The 22,247-nt window shown below is 34.6% G+C and overlaps 2 protein-coding genes across 2 annotated transcripts; both read right to left on the bottom strand.

Moving 5' to 3' along the window:
* Nucleotides 1-2,055: 2,055 nt before the first annotated feature.
* On the bottom strand, nucleotides 2,056-2,968 carry LOC110094743 (30S ribosomal protein 3-1, chloroplastic). Its single transcript, XM_020820047.2, has one exon. It carries the CDS (start codon nucleotides 2,870-2,872, stop codon nucleotides 2,330-2,332), a length of 543 nt encoding a protein of 180 aa, XP_020675706.1. The 5' UTR covers nucleotides 2,873-2,968; the 3' UTR covers nucleotides 2,056-2,329.
* Nucleotides 2,969-4,603: 1,635 nt separating this feature from the next.
* On the bottom strand, nucleotides 4,604-18,642 carry LOC110094742 (glutathione S-transferase DHAR3, chloroplastic). Its single transcript, XM_020820046.2, has 6 exons — nucleotides 18,350-18,642; nucleotides 15,594-15,684; nucleotides 15,352-15,495; nucleotides 14,195-14,312; nucleotides 10,338-10,478; nucleotides 4,604-4,992 (listed from the first exon to the last, which is right to left on the bottom strand). Exons 1-6 carry the CDS (start codon nucleotides 18,570-18,572, stop codon nucleotides 4,906-4,908), a joined length of 804 nt encoding a protein of 267 aa, XP_020675705.1. The 5' UTR covers nucleotides 18,573-18,642; the 3' UTR covers nucleotides 4,604-4,905.
* Between the last annotated feature and the right edge of the window lie 3,605 nt (nucleotides 18,643-22,247).

The following is a 22,247-nucleotide window of genomic DNA, read 5'->3' as shown; positions in this document are numbered from 1 at the left end:
TCACTAGGAGGAACACCACAAACCCAGTAACCAAACCCACAACCACCAACAGGGTACAAACAGAACCAAAAGAAGATAACCTAGTAACCGTAATAGTGAAATACATAACAGATTTTACAAGCAGTAGCCAAAAACTTCAGTCAAACATAGTTAAACAGCAAAAACACAACTTTAAGTTCATGACTCATACACTATCAATCCACCACCGATTTAACCGTCCAACATTGTTGTTCTAACTTCTAACAAAATAACATTTAACTGGATATCGAAATAAAATAGTAACCATAAGCAAAAGATGTCATCCGGACATAAATAAAATGTTAAACTAGAATCATCTAATAACTGAACTTGCAGTCAGTTCTGCATCAATTAGAGTAACATGTAAATCAAAGATATCATTCGTAAATGCATCTAGTTCTATGTCATGAACTACCGCAACAAAAAAAAAATAAGAATTTGAGCTCATCAAATTAATGTGCCAAAAACATAAATAGAAGAAGGTTGAAGAATAAAACATCCTATTATGCATACAATCAATCCTTTGAACAGACAAGTGTCTCAACAATGTCATGCTTAAGTGAGCTTTGATATTGATCTAGTATTCTATCGCTATTACTGAAAGCACTTTCTGATGCCACTATACTTATAGGAATGCACAGAACGTCACGAGCCATAGCAGATATAGCAGGAAACCTATATTAGTTATTTTTCCAGAAATGCAAGATGTCTAAATCAATCTTCGTATCTAGGTTTGGCTCATCCAAACATATTTCTAACTCTGATTTCTTAGGCATACCAAGTTCTGCATGAAAATACTCAAAATCCTGTTTGTGAAGATGTAAATGTTATAAAACAACACAAGTAGCTTTAATGAAGATATAACTAGTTCTTAATGTAATACCTGAATAAATTGTGACTTAATTATATTTGTAGATATACTTCTTGATGTACCAACTTCAACCATTCAGGATGCACGTGTATGTTGTCCTATTAATTCATTACTTGCTGAAATATAATTGTCAAATAATGAGAATAACTTTTCTCTAACCTTTATTAGTTCATGTTGGTAATCACCTTCATATAGTCTTCTATAGCACCATTCAACAAAAGAAAATTTGTATCGTTGATCTAAAATGACAGCTATAGCCAGTATAACTAAAAATTCATAACAATATTTCTCAAATTTGACTATCATTCCTGCTGCCATTCTTTTGATGTATTCATATCCACTTAAGAGTTCATGTTTCAATGATGCATAAGCTGTAGAAATGCAAGGAAAGTATAAATTAGTTGTTGGATACTTTGATCCAGATATAACACATGTTATCTCGTAGAAAGGAGCCAAGAATTGCTAAATAGTTTCAACTTTCTCCCACTCAATACTACTTGGGCAATTCCTATAATTTGAATCACCCAATTATAAATGCTGAAAAGCTTGTCGATAGTAAATAACACTATCTAGCATGATAAAAGTGGAGATATCAATACCATTCTCAAATGAGATCATATCCCACCCAGTAACAATTTGACATTGTGCATGAAAGCAAGTCAGGACTAGGAGAGATTATTTTGAGCAGCATTAGGATGGAAAGAACTGTCCAGAAATGTGAGTGTACACACTGTTTACACATTTATACGCAATGTATATCAAATCAATGTACACAGTCCGAATGATTATTTTCGTCCAGATACCGCATAGAATAATTCCTCCAGGATCAAATAGGTCTAATTTCTATGATGAATGGATCCCGTAGAAAGCAACACTATCCTTTTGCCCCATTAATACAAATGAGCACTTTTATTAATCAAAAAAAAGATTTTTTTTTAGGCTATTTAAGTCAAGCTCACACACACAAAGTATACACAAAGACTCGAATCCAAGACCTCTTAGTTGGAAGCCTAAGCTCACAACCAACAGGTCACCAAAAATTTTTCCAGTCAATACAAGGAGTTTAAGCAACAAAAGATGAAAGGGGTGTGCAAGAAGGACAGTAATGGGTTTTGAATCAAGGATCAACCCTGCATCATCTTTATAATCACCATAGGAACAAAAGATTGCCAACAATGGAGCTTTTTTGCATATGAATATAACTTTCCCTGCATATCACATTCATGAAAGAAGCATTTTTTTCTCAGATAAGAAAAACAAAATAAAAATACAAATGTCTTTGATGCCAACAAACAGATTCAGATAGAAAGGCAAGATCTCAAACATGACAAGAAAAACCAAAGGCATCCTCACTGGAGCATTCTGTCGAACAGTATACAGACAAGATCAAACTCTCCAAATCAAGTACGGGAAACAAACACCAAGCAAAGAAGAATCAAATCATAGGTTTCCTCCAGCCTGTTGCCAGAGATTGATGATATCCGTAGCCTGGTTAAGAAGTATAATCATGCGCTTCTGAGAAATCCATGGCTTCTCTTCCAGCTTAGTCTTGAGCTCTTCCCACGCGTCCTTCCTGGGCCAGAAGTAATAGGGGCTCAGCGGCACGCAGCCATGGCCGGGGATCATCTGGTCCAGCCCTAGCCCGATGTTCTTCTCCATCCATATGAATTTGAGAACGAGTCTCGGTTTTTCCATCGTCTTCACCACAACCTTCAGCTTCTCCTTCGGCGCCTCCGTTTGTTCTTGGTTGGGAGAGCCGGTAGGAGGGGAGGTGGCTCCTAGAACTTCGGCGGCGGCGCAGAGATGCAGGCGGCGGAGTTGAGGAGAAGGAGGCGTCGTGGAGGAAGAGGGGAGGGAGAGAGGATATGAAGAGTGTAAGGAGAAGGGGAAGGGGACGGGAGAAGCGGGGATGGAGACTGGCTTGTAGCGGAAACGCGAGGTGTATAGAGGGAGAGTTGTTTGGAGAGAAATGGAGGATGCCATGCTCGGTATTGCTTTTGGGGACGGCGAGTGTGAAGGGAAGAAGAGGGGATTCAAATGGAAGAAGTAGAGGATAAGGCGTTTAGAGAACTCGGGCTTACAACAAGCACCACTTTCGGGCTCCTCTACTCGGGAAATTATTGGGTCAGGCCACCGGATATGTTCAGAGTCAAATGAAAATGCAATGTTCAGAGTCAAATGAAAATGCACCACATAATCTTCTATTTGGTATTGAGCTCGGTACTAAGCTCGATACTGTGCAGTCTCAGTATTGCTCAGTAGTGAGCTCAGTACTGTTCGGTACTTAGTACTTCACAGTACCGAGTTCAGTACTGTGAATATCAAACATAAGCTGTGTCCCGTGACCTGACCCAATAATTTCCGCCTCTACTCGGTCTCAGGTCTTTTGGTGGAGTCTAGACTTAGAGATACTTACGGACATCCACTTACAGTGTGACTTGTGGAGTGTATTTTGATTGCACTTTTTGTGCATTTTATTTATGATTTACCCGCATTTTAATTGCGCTTTGACTATTCTTTTGTTGCGTCTTTTTACTACGTTTTGACTGCACTTTACCCGCCCTTTTGATACGCTGCGCTTAAAATTCCGCAAACACATTAAATATATAAAATAGAAAATAAATCCAATTGAATATCAACATATTCACTCCACATGTTACCATTTTATTGGAATCCGCACCTAAAAATTTCCCCTTTTGAGGTGGGTGGCTCCTTCTAGGCTTTGCTTAATAATTTGATAGGAGGAAATAGAATGAAATGACATAAGATTTGGAATTTTCATATTTCATCAAATTTTATGAATATTTAGTTACTGAATTATTATTTTTTCAGTCCACTCAAATTCCTATAAATTAAAAAGTCTAATTAATTTAAAAAAAAGAACTATAATAAGTTTTGATAAATTATAAAAAAATTGATCCAATCAAACATAATCATTGAGCATTTGATTATATTCTTCTTCTTTTAAAGTCATCTCCAATTGGACATTAACCTTTCTCGTCCACAACCTACTCCACCCAAATGCGAAAGCCTACGCCATTCTAAAATGAAGTTCAATTGGAGATAAATTATCGCATTTTAAAGTATTACTATATTTTAGAGCGAAAAATGAATTTTTCAGTTGGAGATGCCCTGCGTGCTTAAGAGATTTGATTAATATTCTTCTAAAATTACTACTGCAATTTAACAAGATCATGAATATCCACATGGCAAGGAACAATTATTACGTCCTCCGACCGGATGCAGAGGAACATTCGGTCGTAGGCTAAATCCCGCCTATACCGAGGTGTACCGAGTTTTTTGGAAAATCTCGGTACACCTCGGTATAGACGGGATTTTGCCTATGACCGAATGTTCCTCTGCATCCTTACACTGGACCAAATAAAAGTTCCATGGCAAGGCGATTATCAATGGAAATCTAAGTGCATTTGTTCATATATCGTAACTATAATTATATATTAATTACATTGAAATCAAACTTCTGTAAAATTATAAAAATAAAATGCATCAGCATTCCCTCCAATCCCTTCAAACAAAACTCTAAATTTTCAAAAGAAAATCAACTCCATCAAAGATATACTGTACTGGGAAAAAATAACCGTTATGGCAATCGAGCTTTTGACCAATTATCAGTAGAATCAGAGAAAAGCTCTCAGTGCAGTGCTGTTTTGCTTGCTATAAATCACCTTAAAAGCTTATAGAAAGCCTAAGAACTGCACACACAAGTCTTCAAAAGGATCAATTACAAATATAATGTGCTTTAAACAAAAAAAGGCTCATGCTATACAGAGCAGGCTGCAAAATATGCTTAGCTCTTCAAAATGACCAATTTACATACTATTTTATTTGCATCCTGACAGCTGACACCGTGTTCTGATTGTACAAGGAAATAGTAATAGAAGATTTAGGTTTCATTTGGTACAACTTTTATACTGCTTTCTAAAACAGTTTTTAAGAAATTTTTGTACTAGAAAGTTATTTTAGAAAGCAAGAAGAAAGCTGTCCCAAACAAAACCTTAAACTTCAACTTTTGGTCTCCATCCAGCTATTACATCCTCCCTTAGGGCTTGAGTTTTAACAAAAGACTCCCTTGAGAAAACTGACTGCAACCAGAAAAACAGTTTGAAAGAAAATTTATACATAATAGGTTTCTAGGAAACGGATCATTTCTGAAATGGTGACTATAATGTTTTGGAAAGTTAGCCATTGCAATAAAAATCCAGTGCACTGTTAATCATGTTTTAGGATGGTGGTTATAATTGTGTTTTCCATAGCAAATATTAAATTGTACATGATCGAGAAGATAGAAAAATAACAAAGAGAAATAAGCATAACAACAACAACAACAACAAGCCTTTGTCCCACTACGTGCGGTCGGCTACATGAATCATTTTTCTCCATTGTGTCATGTTAAAAGTCAAATTCTCATTTAAATCTACTACAACAACAACACTGTCGTTGTCAGGTCCCAAGTCCTGGATGAGAAAAATGAAGGGTTGCGAATCCTTTAAAAAAAGAGAAATAAGCATGCAAAACAAAAATTATGCTTTGATGTGTTGGATCCATTAGAAAAGCCATGATGGCAACTGCATTTTCACATGCAAACATATTAAATATTAATACCCCACGGTTAGAAAGAGAAGTTGCGGTTGGCTCTTACTCCTCTAAGGTTTGAGAAAGACCTCTTATAGCTATATATATAATATTCAAATATTATCTTTAAATTCTGTCATTATAGAAGTTTCCCACCTCCTAGTTCTACCACTATTAATACAAAAGAACACAAAGTGCTACATAACATAAATAATGAACATTTGAGTCGGGGGTGTTCAAAGAGCAAACTTATGATTAGTTCTTTATCGGAGAGTGATCAGGTAAACACTTCAGCATACACCAAACAAAGCTAATTCTTAAACTCTTATGCAGGTTATTTTTTGATGATTGAGCCGAGGCCCGTGCACGGGGACCAAACAATTATAGTGACAACACTTGCCCTAGTAGTAGAGTGGTCTCAGCTTCTATACAAAGACTTGGAAGTATATCCAACATATATAATAACAGAGAACAATAAACTACAAGGATCTCTCAATAAAAGATGAGCATGTTCACCAATACTTCAAATAAAGTTCAATGTTTGACCTCGATGACGAGCTCAGATGATAATATTTATGTCTTTCGCAGTAGCAGCAGCAATTTGGATTGAGGGAAGATAGATATAACATCATGATCTCATGGTTCAATCTTCCTAAGCTATCACAAACCCTAATCCACTTGATCAGCAAAAGCTATGAATTTCCTCGCCCAAAAGAACCTCATGAATTTTGGATGAATGCTTGTTGGTGTTAAAGGAAAACTTCATGCAAGTGAGCTTAGCCATTGGGGAAAGATTTTAAATAACCCTTCATTCAAGCTTTTTGTTTCAAGAGCATGCTTTCAGCATGACCACATGATACAAAAGACGTTTGTCATGTCTTTACTAACATGAGATTTTTTAATATGAAATATGGATATAATTGATATGATATTACCCCTTTAAGAACTTGGCTCAAAGGATGGCCACTCTTAGCAGAAAGCAACCTGAATTTCAAATCATATATATATATAACAACCACAAGCATTTATCCTACTACGTGAGGTCGACTATATGAATCATTTTTCTTCATTTGTCCAATTTAGAGTCAAATTCTCATTTAAATTCAATAAAAAAAAGTTCATTTTTAATATTCTTAACCAAGTCTTTTTAAGTCTATCTCTGCCTTTCTTAACATAGGCTGGATCTAATACATCTACTTTGATTATGATTTTTTTTGTTATGCCTATCATCGAGACGAGATTAAAATGTAGTTTTCCTCAAATTTAAAGGGGCTATTTTTATGATAAGATTCCCTATGAACCTCTCAAGTTATAATAGGTAATAACCAAACTCGTCATCTTAAGTGAAGAATCAAAATATATATTTCAATTCATTTAAGATACGGTGTGATAGTTATAATTTTACAAAATGGCTCCAATTATAATTTTATGATAATTGAACACATCATTAGGGCGAAATATTATCTTTAGCATTTGTTTCTTAATTTTGGAGGTATATTTGTAATGAGGTTCCCCTTCACTTAAAATTAGAAATTATCATACTCATCATACAGGATTGTAGCATTCAATATTTTGTAGCCAAGTAATCGAGTGCACATGATCAAGTAGCCAAGTAAATATTGCGACTATGCAAGCAGCCTAGAGGTACGCTAGCGAGTTGGCAAGTACACCTAAGTGATCGCGCTAGCGAGTTGGCAAGTGCACATGTGCGAGTAAATTGTCAAATAGAAGACTACACGATGGTTTCTTGTACAATTAGCATGAGTTTTTGGTCTTATTCATTTATTTTTATTCATATTTTCATATGAGATTCAGACACCTAAGGGTGCTATTAGATCCATCCATTTAATCATTTTTTTCTTAAAATAAGGGGTTCCATCATGGCCCCCGAAAATGGTGCATGGAGTGCCTCAGCTCCCCAATTTCGAGAAATATAAGGTAAGAAAATTGCCACCACTATGCAATTTTTTTCCTTTTTTCTTTCCTTAGTTAATAATATTATAAGATATCATAACTCTCGATTTTCATTGAGATTGTGTGTGTAAACTCTCTTATAAATTTATTTTTTTCTCAAGCATAGCAACACAGGGAAGAGAAGCTACCTATAGCATTTTAGTATTATGAATGTATCAAGGTAGCCAATTTGGCGATGTTGACAATATATATAGCACATTTGGAGTCAATCTTTTGTCAACCATATTTATTTATCTTTTTTATCATCACAGTTGACCAAGTCAACAAATGGATCAACATGTGTATTATTTTGGAATTGTTTTGAGTTAAAGTTTATATATATATATATATATATTCAGTAGTGCTTTCAAATCAAATCAACCCTAACAATGAAGGTAGCCCATCTGGTCATGTCGATAAAAGTGTTTTGGGTACGATGCATGGGTCACAGGGCTTCACCATTAAATATTTTGATTATATTTCAAAATCAATTTTTAAAATAAGATTTTAATAATTTATAAGATATTCAACTTCAAATAATACCATCATTCAACTTAAAAGTTTAAAAAATATAAATCAGAGAAAGATCTTGTTGGAACTTCTAATCTTTTTATTATAGTCATTTGATCAAAATCAAAAAGACAAAAATTCATCTATATTAGAATTGACCGGTTCATCAAAAATCAGACAACGTCATCTATTCTCCGGTTCAACCATCAGTTTGGTTGGTTCCAGCCGGTTTTGCACATAAGCGGTTTTTGAGCTAGACTGAACTAGAAAAAGACCGGTTTACGATTGAACTGGTCAAACTAGTCAATTAGATTCAGTTTTTAATGTACAGCACATTAGCTCAATTGTTGTAAGCTGGATTAGGATTTCCAAAACTAATATAAATAACTGGACTTGCAAAACTTCTTAATATCTTTCTCCTAGAGCATTATACATTCTATCGAATGTGTTGCTGGAAATAGAAAGTCTGCAACCCTATTTAACGATTCTATAACAAGAATAAATTCTACCTGCCAGATTTCAAGTTGGCTCCATGGACAAATAAAGTTTATGGCTTAATGAGACTTTGTAATGTTGTGCAAATCAATTTTTTCCTTTTGAAGTCTTAGTTTTATCAAACGTGAGATTTGCATGAGAGGAAATGAGGCTTGATTTTCCTGATTTTAGTGGCTTCTTTCATTATATTTTATTTCCTTTCTCTAAATTTTGTTTTTGGATCTATGATGCACCGACACTTCTCCTCAAAGAGTTCTCGAACACATATCAGACACGACGTGAGTCTGACGCACGTCCAATACGTATTGAACACACCAAAGACATGTCAGGTTAAAAATATATTTAACATAAATTAGAGACGCGTGTCCAACACGCATGTCTAAAATATTTTATAAATTTTTTTTAATAGAATTTCTTATATTTCAATTTTTTATTTAATAAAAAATAAAATTAAATTTCTATTTCCTCTCAACAATCCCAAATCAATTGCTTGCACGTAATACCCCATACTCCCCGAAAATTCCCGTTGTCATTTCTCTCCAGCAAATCGCGGCTAAGATTTCACAATAACGACCAATGTCTTCGCAACATCGATGTCCGTCGCCGTCACAACATCAATATTTCAAAACCATCTCAAAGCAAAGTTTGACCCCAACAATTTCTACACCCACAATCACCCCCTCGTGCCGACTTGACATCTCATATTTGCCCAACATCGTCTCAACGTAGTTGACCAACGTCGTCTCAACATCGATGCTCGATGTCCGACTAATAATATCATTGTCGTCCCCCATCTTGATGCTTGATACACAACATCAATGTCTAACTCTTAACATACTAATATTAATTATTTTAAGCACAAATCCCAGTTAAATGATTTATTATTTCTCAATTATTCTTAATATTATTTATTCAATGTCTATACAATATTTTTAAGATAGAAAAATTACAATACCTTGTCCAAGGTGTGTCATGTCATCTATTTTAATAATTGATGTGTCTCTTATTCGTGTCGTGTCCATGTTGTCGTGTCCTTGTATGTGCATCATAGTCTTGGATTGAATGCATGATTAATTTACTCAAGTTTGCGAGAGTGAAAATTTCAATTAGTTACATGCCTTGACTATGAATTTTTAGAAATTGTTTCTACTGGAAAATTCATGATTTATTATTTGCATTGATTTTTATCATATTTTCAATTTTCATCAGAAGTAAAAAGTTATTGCTAAAATTTGGGGTTTAGATCTGTAAATTTTGCATACATACATCATGGTTTTTTGTATCTTATAATAGTTCTACATTAGAAACCCTAAATCCTAAGCCATCTTACATCAAACCTAGCCATAAAAAAATAAAGATAAAAAGAATATCGCCTTGTCTAAGTTAGATTACCAAACTTATTGTCTTTCCCATCCAACATCAGTTTTTAATCAATCATATTAACTAGTAAAAAAGAAAGAAATAAATAAAGCATAAGAAATCCAAAAGAAGACAAAACTATTAAATAATATATGACGGTAGTAACAGAAAATACAATAATACTTAATTAATTGCTCTATTCTACCAAAGAGTTCAAATAAAAGCTAAAACAAATAAAAAATTAATTATACTTTTAAAGTCAAACTTGCATGAGATTTAGTGATGCGCTGGGATTGTCTTCTATGTCATAAATAATCATAATCCACCAGTTGTATAACTTCTCAAAAGTGATCGTTAGATCATGAAACACTAATGACATCGGGAGCTAGTAAGACTCTTAATGAAAAATAATCTATATACATACGGTAATCAATTATATCAAACCATGATGTCACCCAAGTAAAGAGAAATTTTAAAATGATATAAACAAGGAACTATGAGAAATACCAGAGCTCAAAAGTTTTAATACTCGACTTACTTCCATATAATTCCTGACAAATGTAAGAGATTCAGGAACCGACCAACTTTTGTAATAGTCAAGAACTATCTCCAAATGGTATAGCTTAGGTCCAAGGGACAAATCAATTGCCGAAATTTTTTCACCATTCACAAAAGGACCCTAACCAAACAAAATTAGTTTAGAAAGCACATGGAACAAAAACAGGATAAGGTGATATAGAGGCAAAGCTGATATAATTTTTCCAATAGAATTTAACATGCTTAAAAGGTAGACATGCATATGTATTTTAAGCTCATACATGTTCTTGTTTAAAACAAAAGCTAATACAGGTTTTTGCATGTCAGTCAAACTTCTTGCTCGCATACAAAGGGTATCATCATCATAATTGTATTATACGTTTATCATTTGCATGAAATAAATGTTTGTTTTAAAATAAAAATGGTTATACAATAAATAATTGTAACAGTAATGTAAACTTTCAAGGAAATCGGTGATCTAATTTATATATTTTGGCACATTTTTAATACAGAACTAACAGAACAAAATGTTCTTGCCTACCAAGTCATCAAAAATTTTACATATGAAAACAATTTAGAATAAAATGTGTTTTATATTTGCATTTTGACGTTGATATTGACCCTACTTTGAATAGGGGAAAAATGTGTGTTTGAGAGAAATGGTGATCACATGGGAAAATTAGTCTGCAAAGAGAACACAAGGAAAAGAACATAAGAGATTTTGCATGGTTTAGTGTGATACAACTTCATCTGCAGCCGCATAGAGATATAAAATCCACTAATCCATATATTAAAAAGCAAGAAAATTTTATTTACTCTTTTTTTTTCATTTTTATATGTCTTGTGTTCTCTCTCATATTCCCTTTCCAGACTTAAGCATGATTCCTCCATCAACTATGATCATCATGATAGAGAGAAATCTGCAGACCCATATATATCGGACCAAATTGACGGTCACTAGCCCCAATGATGGTTTTTTCCTTTCCTATCAAGGTGTCTGGCTTTCAACTATCGCCTCAGACCATTCAATTATCATTAGCGAGCACCCAATAGTGAAATCTCTTTATATGACACCGACTAAATAACCATCAATCTGTAATCAGTTAATCAGTCATAGTTACAACCACAGCTTCTACACTTGGTTAAAGAAGGAGAAGAATGACTGATGCTTTGAAACAATTGATTTATTCTCCCTCTAAAAAGCACATGTGGTATTATATATGAAGGATCTGGTGTAAATAGGATATTAAGTGTATTAGCCGTCAATATTAGAAAATCAGATTTTATCCAAAACTTTGAGATCAAAGTTGCTGAGGGAAATGAAACTCCACAACTAACAATCTACCATTTGATGATTGAATTTCTAATGTAATTAATAGGAAGTAGATGCAATTTCCATCAAATCAACAAACCGCAAGAAGAATTTGGGAAGAAGAACACGCCACGCTACGAATTTTTTTATTGCAAGAAATATGAATGAAAATAACAAGATACAATTGGAGAAGAAGATCCGGTTCTCTCAAATGCCCGCCAGCTAGAGCCCTCACAACCTAAGAAATCCTAATTTCAGCAAACACAAGCACGAAGAAAAAAAACTGAACCCTAGGAACAATCTATTTAAAGCATACAATTTTCATAATAAAATCCCAAAACAGCCACTTGCTTTTTCCCTCCTAGTAGCCCCCTTCTCTTTCAAAATCATCCCTGGGTAAGGCCATCAATAGACTAAGATGGACGGTAGATTGAGATGCCATAGCAACCTTCAAAGGATTATTTCCTCTCATCAGTACCTGCTTCATAATGGCAACCTCAAGCCCACTTAAAGGCAGGTAAGACTTGCCATAGAGGAAAAGGTAGATTATGATACCAACCATCATTGAGCTGATATAGAACCCTACAATTGTGAAGTAGTAAGAAAGCATGTGGAACAAGTTAACCTGGTGGCCCAAGCGATAGATATCTCTACTAAGTATTTATTCTCTATTGCTACATGCAACATTTGCTTCAAATAGGGAGATTTGGTTGAGTCCAACATCACGACCCTTCCCAACTTGAATATAATCATGGTGGGTGATATTTCCTTGCCTCAATGTCGAATTGAAACTTGCAAAGATATCCTTACTTAGGTTAATTCCACGAGAACCCTTGCTTATGCCACATCTAATGATGTAAAAATTCCTGTCAGATACATCTAGATGCCCGTATTGGAAGCGGACCTTCAGTGGAGTAGCCAGAACCCTTTGTCTAATTGTCACAAAACTTATTTCTTGGTTTGACATGAACCATCCCACAGATGATATACTTATCGTAAAAATGTGCTCTCGTGCACCAAGAATAGTTGGTGGGCGAAGTCCATGATCTTCATTGAATTCCTCCAAAAGATTCCTCATTTTCAAAGCCTCTTCCAAATAGTTATCCTAGTTCATATCAATTGCCTGAAGAGCCTCCCCTCTGGTAAAGACAACTGAATGGTTTTGATTTTTTGGCTCACCTTCACCAATCTTTACTGCTCCAACCTCCAAGTAATTTGATGCCGTAGATTTCCTTATCAGCACAATCACATTTTGCAAGTTTATTTCTTTGCCCTCTTCATTTACATTTTTCTCTTTGACGATCAGTTTATCCTTGAGAGAAGCTTGTGTATCACTTATTGAACTCTCACTCTTCTTCTCCTTGATTATTTGCATTTTCAACTTTCTCACCTTAGAATCGCCATCACCCCAACAGCTTCTTCCTCCTCCAGTGTAGCGGTTGTCATGAACCCTTCATGTTTCCCCCGTGTATCGAGGGTGGAACTCCCACTTTTTTTCCATCTGCCTCACATGACCTGATCCCCATGACTCAGCCCATCCCCCTCCTCCGATCGTCCACTCCCCTTACCCAAAAAGCTTCCCATAGTAGTTGATCACTCCACCACCTCCACTGAAATACGTTCATTCATCGATCCCATATCCACTCGTAGTTGTCGTGCTTCCCCTTGCAACTTTTCTTCCAATGCCTCAACTCTTCTTCCAACGCCTCAACTCTTCTTCTGGCCATCGGTACTCGGATCAATGCTTTAACAACAAAAATCGGCAACTTCGACGCGAATCTGACCTCCAAACAACAAAATTCAGCAAACAGAGAGGAAAAACTCAGCAAAAATCAGCGAGAAAAGATTGATATTTCGGTCCAAGACACCGTTCTGATACCAATTTGATGCGACTTGAACACCAAAAATCAGCAAACAAACAGTAAATTTTAGCAAACTAATATATTTTTTATTGATATGAAAATAAATACGAACAAGCAAGATACAATAGTCCTCTTTCGAGAGGGACTTCTCTCCCAAATTCTAGATGCCGCTAGAATCCCTCACAAAAATAGTGGACAGCAAACACTCACAAAACTCATCAATAGCATGCCCTAAAATCCTAGACAACTCCCTCTTAAATAGCCTTAGAGCAAAATAATATAAATAGAACATTCCTAAACAATTTAAATATAATTTAAAAACTTCCTAAACAATTAAACATATTTAGGAAACATTCCTAAATAATTAAACATGATTTAGGAAATCTTCCTAAATAAATTAAACATAATTTAGGAAACATTCCTAAATAATTAAACATAATTTAAAAAATATTTCTAAATAATTCAACATAATTTAAGAAACCTTCCTAAATAAATTAAGCATAATTTAGGAAACCTTCCTAACAACTCCCCTTGATTAAGAACCTTCTAAATAGCTTTTCCTGGGCCCTCCTGGCGTATCATAGTCCCCTACTTCAACTTGAATATAGAGCATAATAAATACAAAGCTCACAAGTTGTCATGAGAAGGGAAATATACTACTATGACCAAAATAGAACTACTCACATTTTCTTTTAGATACTCATTAATCGCTGTCAGCTCTGTAAGCAAAGCTTGCTCTGTCCCATCATTGGGGTCTTTGCTTTTAAGAAAAGCAATAAAGGCTGAGAATATTTTTGAACCACTGCAAGGTGAAGAATAGCATATTGATAAATATATATTAAGTATACAAATGAAACAATTTTTTTAAGCATGCATCTCAAAATAACAAAATTAACTGAGCATTTAGTTAATCAGCAATTGACCTTTGACACGTATAAAGCTCAAAAAAATAAAAATCATATAAAAAGAATATATGCAAGAAAGGCATACACCAAGGAGAAACTAATGATGGAAAAAATCATTTCTAGTGAATAAATCAAGAGCATTCCAGCGAAATATGGATCAAAAGATATGCACTGCAATACTTCATAAGTTTTAATGCTTTTTCTCTCAGCTTCCATGTGCAAAATAATTTAAAGAACATTTGTAATTTGAATCCGATCTTAACAAGGGAAAGTAAATTCGAATAAGACATCAGAAATGTTGAAAGAGCTAGACCTATGCATTATCAATTCAGCCTATCCTTTGTACTAAAAAGTCATCTTCTGCTGTAGATTACCGTGAGTATTACTTTATGATTACTGAGCAGTAAAATGAAAGTGATATATAACAGATCAAAATGAATATGGAGTGTTTTTTTGTTGACCCGACAAGAGGAAGTGCAAACTGGAAATCACTAGAGGCCAAACATACGAGTTTAAGAAGACAGATCCAGCAGCTTCTAAACTGTTAATGCCCAACTAATAGAAGCTAAAAAGGCAATTCAACTGTAACTCTACTTAAATCGAGTCCAAACTCTGAAGCCAAATCCTTTAACAAGAATTTAACTCCATGTGAATCAAGATTGGATGCTAGAGACAATCAAAACTTAAAAAAATACCCATGCCATTTTTTGGTAATGTGGATCACCAAAAATAGCTCATTTCACCCAGCCAGAAAATATAGAAAATATTAAGAGTTGTATTGTTCCACAATTCTTGATGAACCGAAAAATGAAAAAACTTCTAAGAATAGAGATGAATGAACTAATTGTTTAGTCTCCATGACTAATCCTGTCTGTTAATCAGTAAGACAAACAACAAATACAATCACGGATCTATTTTAAGATACAAGTAATATACACTGAAGACTTCTCAGGAGGAGCGGCCAAAGGTGGCTCAGGACATTTCTCTTCAATTAATTGCGTGATAATATCAGAATCAGCAATCCACTTGTCATCAAGTTTAGCAACGGGAACTTTACCTTCAGGACTAATTTTTAGAAACCTGTAGTATAAGTCACAATAAGATAAACAAATCTAGAGCTGTTGAGTCTCAAAAAAGCGTAAAGCTTAAGATTCCAGTGAAATAAAGAATAAAATTACCATTCTGGCTTATTAGCAAGATTAGCTAGCTTAATGTCATAAGGTAGATTTTTCTCCTCAAGAGTCAACAGAACCCTCTGTGAAAAGGGGCCTGAAATTTTACAGAAACCAACTATTCATTCCCTCAATAATGACAATATTGAGCACGACAAAATTTATTAAAAAAGTTCAACATTCAAAAAAACACATCAATAATTTAAACAGTTCAACAGGAAACAGAAACTTTTTGCCCTACACAAAAACGCAATTCAACTCATAATTATCATTCACTTCATTCTTCACTTCGAATTCAAAACGTAAATACAGTGCTAGCCCAAAAAAACACTATTTTGGATCATGTTTAAAGATAAAAGTATAAGAAAAATGAAAATGCTATTTTGAAAATTTATTGAATAAGAGTTTTAAAGAAGAAATTACAATGGAAGATTATAGTAAATAATAAATTGAAGTATATTATCAGTTGATTCAAAAAAAAAAATAAGAAGCTGCATGAAGTTAAGACTACAGATCCAAATGCGGAACTTGTTTATATTTTGAATTATGGAGGATATCGCGTGGATTTGATAGTAAATCATTTCAATAGAATTTTGAAAACTACAAGAATACTGAATTATTAGAGAGGAAGCATTTTGGTACCAATCTTGATAATAAAAATGATGTTTAAGATAATGTTAGAACAAAGAGCAATCAAATTTATGAGTAATACAATGAAGCTATGGGAGAAAGTAATATAGCATGAGCTTAATAAAATTATATCAATTAGATGAAACAGTTTAAGTTTAATTTAAAGAAGATGTTTTTGTGATCAAGCGGTTGATGAAAAGTATATGGAGCGAGATAATGCTCTTCATATGATGTTAATTGATCTTGAGCAAACATATGATGTAATATCATGAGAATCAATTCAGTGCACATAAAAAAAAAATGATGTTTGCCAAAGATATGTTGATAAAAATATTATGGAGTACTAACTAGTACAACATCAAGTATTTATCTCACTATGTGGGGTCAGCTACATGAATCCTTTTTCTCTATTGTGCCCTGTAAAAAGTTAAATTATCATTTAAATCTAACATAAAAATATCATTTCTAATATTTTCTAACCAAGTCTTTTTAGGTCTACCTCTACCTTTTTTAACATAAGTCAAATCTAATACATCTACGTTCCTAACTGGGTCATTGAAAGACTGTCATTTTATGTGATCAAACCATCTAAGGCGACTCTCACTAATCTTATCATCCACCAGAGCTACTCTAACCTTTTCACGTATATGCTCATTTCATATCCTTTCTCTAATAGTAAAGTCACTCATCCACTTGAGCATCCTCATCTCTGCAACACTTACCTTAATATTATGCTTCTCTTTTAATGGCTAAGATTTAGCACCATAAAGCATTGCAAGTTTAACCACCATATTATAGAATTTTCTCTTATGTTGAGTACATAAATTTTCACTTAGAATAACTTTACAATCTTTGTAATCTAAATAATCTAACTTTCATATAAGAAAATAGTCAATCTGGGTTGTACTATATCCATTTTTATAAGCGATGAGATGTTCATTCCTTTTCTTAAATAAGACATTAGCAATTGAAAAGTCATAAGCTAAACAAAAACCTAATACGGTCTTGCCACCTACATTTGTCGTTCCAAAACCATGGCCCCCCATGAATACTTTTAAAATCATCTACCTCTCCACCAACGTGTCCAGTTAAATCTCCTCCAATAAAAACAATTTCTTCAATAGGTATCTTTTGTAACTAGTAATGGAAATAATTAATTAAAATAGATGTACATTGACAATCAACTTCAAGTTCATTTATTGTTATATGCATTATGAAAATGTTTATAAAGAATATTCAAAATAAGATGTCGTGCATGCTTTTTGTAAATGATATGATTCTAATATGTTAGGCATTTATAAAATAAATAAATAAACTAAAAGAATGGAGGCAATGTTTAGATGATAATGATAGAAAACATGGAATTAGTAGAATGAAGGCATGGGTATATGATATGCAATTTTAGTGAGTGTGATATTAACAATTATAAATCAATTTTATTAGAAGATAAAATGATATCAGTGTTGACAATTAAAAAGTTGTCAATATCTAAATTAAGCATGATAGACATGAGGTCTATAAGATGAAAGCGCCAATATTAGTGGAAGAAATGAATTTTTTTCTTCTTTCTGTCACTAAGAACTTATAATACATCAACTACATTCATTGGCCAACACCAAATAACAAGGTGATGGTAAAATAGGCTACTGAAAGGATAAGCTGAAAATAAGATGGTTTTATCAGCCGAGCAATCTCAATGCTATGTCAGATTAGCTATTTAATCAAACAGTGGGGTCGGCAAAGAAATTTGGAGCAAGGAGAAGGAAATATTTCACAATAGGAGTTTCCCCGGTAACCTGCTCTATATCTGCGTTAACATTCTTCTCGTTACAACCTCAAATGTTACAGCCAGCTGTCCCTATAGGAGTGTCCCCGGTAACCCGCTCCACACTTTAGTGGTCAGGTGCGGATCGAGAATTGAGGAGATTGGTCTGATCACACTAAAATCCACTCATCATAAAAAATAATAGCTGTTTTCATATTTTATTCCCTTTAGATCAATCAACAGAAACCATATCAACAAGCCCAATAGGAATCATTGGCATTCTCATATTCTTCAACACCAAAATTCATAAGCAATTTTTTTCACAAAATAGAGAAAGAAAGAGAGCAAGGGTAAGGTCATAGCTCACAGTCACCGAGCTTTCCGGGAACTGTAACCGATTCCTTGACGCAGACCTCAATGGGGTTGAAGAAGCCGTTGGGAGAGGAGAGAGCTCTGATGGGGAGAAAGCGAAACCGCCCAAGAGGGCGGCATGGACGAGGAGCAAAGAAGCGGAGATGGACACGATTGGGATTGAGAGCAGTCGAGGAGCGGGCAAAGACGGAGGTCGTTGCCGCCACTGTCGATGCCATGGAGGAGAGAGGGATAAGTCCTAGTGGCTTTTGTGGAACCGACCAACCTAATCAAAAAACGGCATGGGCTTTAGAGTACAAAGTTGCCTACGCCAACTATGGCAAATTATTGCATCCTAGTTCTTGGTTCTAGGGGAACTTTTATTAAGTCCGGTGTAAGGACGTAGAGGAACGTCTGATTGGAGGTAAAATTCCGTCAAAAAATTCGATATTTATTTGGTACAACTAGGTACTATTTGATATTAACGAGTAATACCGCTCTTTGAAGACCAATACCGAGTTATACCGAGCTGTACCGAGAAATACCGAGTTGTACCGTCGGTACAACTTTTTGTATAACTCGGTATTTCTTGATTTAGCTCGGTATAACTTGGTATTGGGTCTTCAAATGATGGTATTCCTCGTTATTGTTTGGTATTGCTCGGTATTTGCTCGCTACAACTCGTTTTTTTGGCGGGATTTGGCCTCCGACCGGACGTTCCTCTGCATCCGGTCGGAGGACGTAATAATTGTTCCTGTGAGGGAGGCGGAAATATTTACTGATATTAATAAAATATTATTTTAAATAAAGCATAAATATAGCACAGATAAAGTATAGATAAATTTCAGTCAAAGCATACTTAAAGCACAGTCAAAAGCGCAGGTAAAGCGCACCCTAAACGCAGTCAAAGCACAATTGATGTGGCAATTTTTTATTGAATGTCCGAACCTATTCTCCGCGTCCGATGACCATATGCAATAATTTGCCGCCAACTTAACACACAAGGAAAGGAGGTTTCGTAGAAGCAATTGTACTTTGAGTTTAATTTGGACCTAAATCGATTACTTGTAATCATAATTAAATTTTCTTATAGCTATTTTAGAATAAGCGGACTCCGAAGTTTGTGTACTTATTAGTCGAATTGAATGTCTCAATCTGAGGATTATGGCAAACCTCATATTAATATTTTTAAGTTCATTAAGACATAAAAATGTAAATAAAACATGATCAATAGGAATCTATTCATATCATAATAATGTGGCTCTCGGAGGGGAAATACAAGGCTTCAGCTTATTATAGTGAAAGGGTAATGGTGTGGAGAATACTCTTTGGTGGTTAGAATAATTTTATTTGAGATGGTGTTGTGAGCTTCAAAAAATTTCGCACCCCCGGTCTCTCCGTGTAAGCTCTTTCTTTGTGTTTATATTGGTGAGGAGAGTTTTAACAAGTTCAGGTTTATGAGTAAATTTTTAGAAGACAGATTATGTTTTGGATAAGACACTCCCCAGAGATTTTGCCCTCATTTTGTGATAACTTTATTATCTTAGTTCTGGTTTCTTATAGGCGCAAGTCTCTATATTTAATTATTCTCCCGATAATGAGAGAGAGCTTTCAATTAAGGCTTGTTAAGTAGGTCGTAAGCCTAGCATATAATAACAACAAATTCAGGATTTGAATTTGATTTGGGATTTCAAAGTTTATGATTTTTAAATTTATCACTAGATAATTAAAGCAGGTGATGGGGGAATGAAGATAAGTCCGATCAAGATCTTATGGTTCCGTCGTCCAGGGCTATCGTGGTCCCTCAGAGGAGGTAGTCGACCCAACCTAACAAAATGCACCTTATCAACAGCCATGGGTTGCTTCGTCTGATAATGCCTTGTAGACCTTGGGTGGAATTTGTCTAAGGGGATACATTTAAATCCACCTAAGCTGACAAAAAGGGTTTTGTGTCTATCGAATTTATCTTATGATTCATTACTCAAGGATTTGACATCATTAGGGAACATACGAGTTTTGGCCATTATCGTAATATAATGGTGCAATTTATGACAAAATCATCCGATCAGAGGGCACGTGCCACATCCCTACTGTCAATAGACTATTTGAGGATGAATCTTAGTGATACACCCGACGTGACATTCGCTCTTTGTAAGCTGAGTTTAATTTCAAATTTACCACCCTACAAATGGTTGCGGAAGGTGGATGAGTTTTTATTTTAAGTTTTAGCAATTAGATTTTGATGTTTTTATAATCTTTTAAGAATTGACCCATCTAGTTGATATTAACTTTCAACATTGCAATGATCGATGTGACGTTAAAGTCACTTTAAATTTATGTATTTTTATAGGAATTTGGGATGCATCTTTAAATTTTAAGGTCTCCTCCGGTTGAGGTTTTTTTGTCAACAGGGCCATCATTGGGGTGCGTCAAAGTTATTTGTATTTTTCATAGGAATTCGAGATACATTTTAAATATTTAGGATCTCATCCAGTTGAGGTTAGCTTTTAACACGACCATCATTAGGGTAACGTTAAAGTCACTTTAAATATATTGCATTTTGTATTGGGATTTAAGTATTTTGAAAAATGTATTCCCCTCAAGTTGAGATTATCATTCAACACGTACATCTTTGGGGATAACACGATTTTCATTTGAAATATATATATTATATAGATTTTTAGGATGCATCTTATAGTTCAAGTCAAATCATCTGCAATCCTTTTCAAGGAGGATGATGAAACTTGAATATATGACCTGTGCAGCATTCTTGAAACGTTGCTTTTAGGAATTAAATGTGACAATCAGAGCACGTGTGGGTTGTGTTTTTAGCATATTCATTGCAGCTATTATAAAGATATAGCCTTTTATCCGCTTGTATAAGTGTTATGGATCTGATGGCGTGTAGGGAATGTTTATTCAATAGGCACTAGGAGATCGTGTTCTTGCTTATGAGTTACACAATTTGATATGAATCATTTATTGTTGCTTGCAGGTTAGTTGTTTGAACTGCCAATCCCCTGCTCTGCTCACAAGTAAATTGTAACATTCATTAGAAGTTCCCTACTACTATTCCTAAACATACTGGTTGTTTAATACGAGCTACTTGTTCATGCCCTAAGGATAATCATTGTGGGCACTATGAATTCTCTGTCGTTGCTCACAGGTGAATTGTAGTGCTGATTACAGGCCACATGTTATTTCTTGAAGGTTGCTTCATTTAATTTATTCATATCTGCCATTTTACATGATTTGTAAAACCCCTCCTTCCAATCGAAGCCTAGGAATTAGAACATTAAGATTACCTTACCATATAAATTCAAGTGTAGGAATTGTTGATGCCCTTGATTGGCTTGTAATTATAACATCGGATAAAGCTTAGATGTTCCAATTTTCTACGAGATGGCGACTCTCATTTATACAAGAAACTATCACTTGTTCTAATGACTTATTATCACTCAATACATCTACAATAGTAGGCATAGGGTCCAAAATTTTCCCATTTAGTAAACTAAGCTCATAATAACTAAGAGTGTGATGAAAACTCTTACATTTGCTTACGATTCAAGGTTAGGTATCAAATCTTGTGTGTGGTCGCTAATGTAAAATTGTTATTTACAATTGTCATTAATTAATTATATGGGACTTATTAATTTAAATTATTATTTTTTATTATGTGGTGATCGTTATTAATTTAAACTTCGGCAGCCTCCTAGGATCTCCTCTCCGTGAGGGGATGTTGGGAGGCACTTGCCTTTGGTTTTACCCACACATATCTAAGATATAATTGTGCGGGTTCTTTGCATTAATAATAATTTCACCCATATAAAAGATTAATGGCGTGAGGTCTTCAAATTAAAAGATCTTGCTGCCCAAATTAAACATTGATGGCGTAGGGTCTTCCATTTATCTAT

Source organism: Dendrobium catenatum, unplaced genomic scaffold (assembly GCF_001605985.2).
Source record: "Dendrobium catenatum unplaced genomic scaffold, ASM160598v2 fragScaff_scaffold_659, whole genome shotgun sequence".
Taxonomy (NCBI): Eukaryota; Viridiplantae; Streptophyta; class Magnoliopsida; order Asparagales; family Orchidaceae; genus Dendrobium; species Dendrobium catenatum.
The sequence above is the reverse complement of the archived record's forward strand: the minus strand, read 5'-3'. Positions and strand labels throughout refer to the sequence as shown.